This window comes from Candoia aspera, chromosome 4 (assembly GCF_035149785.1).
Source record: "Candoia aspera isolate rCanAsp1 chromosome 4, rCanAsp1.hap2, whole genome shotgun sequence".
Classification (NCBI taxonomy): Eukaryota; Metazoa; Chordata; class Lepidosauria; order Squamata; family Boidae; genus Candoia; species Candoia aspera.
The window spans coordinates 91,627,798-91,631,292 of NC_086156.1; the positions used below are offsets into that span (position 1 = coordinate 91,627,798).

Below are 3,495 nucleotides of genomic sequence, written 5' to 3' on the forward strand. Positions count from 1 at the left end.
CTGTTTATAATTAGATATTGGAAGTAAATTTCAATCAAACCCACAGGAAACCTCAGGTTTTTTTTTTTCCTTAAATGAGAAGTATGGTAAGCCTTTTCAACTTTAAATTTCTTCAATCGATTTCCTCATATTTTTTATACAGCATGCTATTTTTAGAAGGTTGCACAAATCCAAAAGTGCTTTTTAAATATATTTACTGTGCTGATTTCTGTTTCTGTCCTTTTTAAGAAATCTGCTTATATTTATTTTTGCATGAGGCACTTGAGATATGTTGTGAAAATCAAGAGCAGCAGTGTGATCCTCTAAAAGAGAGGCAGGGTTGATGTCAAAATATAGGCCACTGAATCAGATCTCACTTATTCCAATTGAACTCATGAATATTATAAAAAAACAGATTACATTGGAAATAACTCTATATCTGTTTTTTCTCTCTGTCTAGGGACATCCTGAGAGGAACATGGATAATCAATCCTCAGGCTCCTTTTTTCTCCTGATGGAATTCTCAGAGGTACGAGAACTACAATTGCTTTATTTCTTTGCTTTCATGGTACTGTATTTAGCAATCCTGACAGGGAATCTCCTCATCGTCTTTGCAATAATTTTCAACCATCACCTGCATACTCCCATGTACTTCTTCCTGTTGAACTTGGCCATACAAGACCTTGGTGCCATTTCAGTCATTATCCCCAAATCCATGGCTAATATGCTCATGAACACAAGACACATTTCTTACTTTGGATGTGTTTGTCAAGTTTTCTTTTTTGTCTTCTTTCTGGGATCTGATTATTGGATCCTCACAGTTATGGCATATGATCGCTATATTGCCATTTGCAATCCATTACAATATGGGAAAATAATGAACAAACAATCCTGTTTTTATATGATTCTTGCTGTATGGGTAAGCGCCCTTCTTGATGGATTGTTGCACACTTCCTTTATCTTTTCAACCCCTTTTTGTTCCAACATCATCAATCAGTTCTTCTGTGAAATCCCACAGCTACTTAAGCTCACCTGTACAGGCTTAAATCAAAATGAAATCAAACTAATTGTGGCCTTTTGTGTCTTAGGCATAGGTTGTTTTTTCTTTATCCTGATTTCTTATCTGTCCATTTTCACTGCTGTGCTGAAAATTCACTCCTTGGAAGGAAGGAAAAAAGCGGTTGCTACTTGCCTACCCCATTTTATTGTGGTTTTCATGTTCTTATTATCTGGAGTCTTTGCTTATCTGAGGCCTCCCTCCACTTCACTGGACTTAATCTCAACTGTATTATATTCCATTGTCCCGCCTCTTTTGAATCCTGTCATTTATAGTATGAGAAACAAGGACATCAAGGTTGCCTTGTCAAAACTGTTAAATATGGGAGAATTGTCAAATGAGATATCTTTAACTTTTCATTTGTAAGTATCAAGTGTTTATCTGGATGAAAAACATTATAAGCTCCAATCAGAAGATCTCTGACAAAACTGGACTGTAGTTTTCATTATTTCACAATTTTACTGTAAACTGACATTGGAATGAAAGAGTTTGTTGGGAAGGCTGTTTAGTGGATGGCAGTACCTGCCATCCACTATAGGGAGACAGGATTAGGCCTTCTACTTTTTAAAAGAAAAAATCCATGTTATGGTAAGGCTATAGACTAGGAAATTCAAATAATTTTCTGGCAGGGGATAAGGAAAATTAGCTCCTTACTGCTAACAAGACTACTACAAGCATGGTTTTATAAACTACTACTAACCAGTAGTTCTGTTTTAGTGAGATTGTATTTTACTTTAGGCCCACAGATGCAAAAGGTGACTCACACAGTTTCCAGTTCAGCTCACTCATGTCTGGTTGGCTTTTTGGTAAATATTTCTCTGATTGTTCTTGGAACCTATCCGTCATTTCATCCCTACAATCTAGCAATAATTAAGCTCTCGCAGTCCAAATTTTGCTGAACTAGAAATCCAAGCATTACTTACAATGGTCATGATTATTTTTGATGAATTGTGGACAGCCTTAACCTACTGCAGTGGAAATAACAATAATAACAATAACAATAATAATAAATCTCTTCCAGCTATCATTATTATTCTCTGCCTTCCTGCTTCTCTGTACCTTTCCCCCCTTCCTCTCATCACTTACAAATTCCAGATTCCTGACCCTTGGGAGAGGCTTTTGTGAACTGAGAGAATTTAGCAGAAAGGAGGGGAGGAAAAGACCAGTTGTATGATTGGATTTGTTTGAAGTAATCTCTTTTAATAAAGCAGACATTTCACTTCTTTGCCTTCATGCTGTTGTATTTGGCAATTGTGGCACGGAATCTCCTCATGATATCTGCAGTACTATTAAACCGTCATTTGCGTGCTCCCATGTATTTCTTCCTAATGAACTTGGCCATACAAGACCTTGCTATCACTTCAGTCTTGTCCCTAAGTCCATGGACAATATACTCATGAACACAAAATGGATTTCTTACTTTGGATGAGTTTCTCAAGTTTTCTTTTTTGTTTTCTTTATGGGATCTGCTGTTTGGATGCTCACAGCAATGGCATATGATTGCCATGTTGCCATATGCAATCCTTTTACACTATGAAATAATAATGAAGAAACAAATTATACATACATGATTCTGACTGTATGGATTAGCAGCACACTTAATGGATTATTGCACACCTCTTTTACCTTTGGAACCCCTTTTTGTCCCAACATCATCAATCAGTTTTTCTGTGAAATCCCAGAACTACTAAAACTTACCTGTACTGAGTTAAACCAAAATGAAATCTGACTACTTTTGTTCATTTCTGTTGTAGGATTTGGATGTTTGTTCTTTATTGTTATTACTTGTGTGTTTATTTTCATTGCTGTGCTGAAAATTCCTTCCATGGTTGGAAGTAAAAAGGCCTTCTCCACTTGTTTACCTCATCTTATTGTGGTTTCCATGTTCCTTTTATCTGCAATAATAGCTTATCTGATGCCACACTCTAGTAACCTGGATTTAACATCAATGGATTGTTGAAGGTCCCGTCACTGAGGAAATGCCATCTACTGGGACCACATAGCCAAGTGTTAGCAGCGTTGCCACATTTCTATGGCCCTTAATATCCAGATCGCTCTCTTCAATTGCATTTATAAGCTTATTGGGAGCCAGTGAAGCTTATTTAGCAAAGGCGTAACATTGGTGAATTGAGAAATGCTCATAATTGCCTACACTGCTGCCTTCTGGACCAATTGCAGTTTCTAGATGCCTTTCAAGGACAGCCTTATGTATAGTAATTCATTCAGGAGGTGACCAAACCATGAGTAAACATGCACAGTGCCTCCCAGTCTAAAACAACACAATTACTTCAGAATATGAAGATTTACAAAGACTCCTCTGGCTACAACTGCCACCTGCTCTTCAAAAAGGAACCATGACTCCAGAAGGACCTCCAAATTGTGCAGCGGTTCTGTCTTGAGTAGTGCAGACTGAGCCAAAGATGAAAATACCTAGATCCAGGAAGCACTAAAACCCCCAG

General features: G+C 37.3%; 1 protein-coding gene across 1 annotated transcript; it reads left to right on the forward strand.

Moving 5' to 3' along the window:
• The first annotated feature begins 457 nt into the window (after positions 1-457).
• Positions 458-1,402, forward strand: LOC134496637 (olfactory receptor 14J1-like). Its single transcript, XM_063302349.1, has one exon. It carries the CDS (start codon positions 458-460, stop codon positions 1,400-1,402), a length of 945 nt encoding a protein of 314 aa, XP_063158419.1.
• The last annotated feature ends 2,093 nt before the right edge of the window (positions 1,403-3,495 follow it).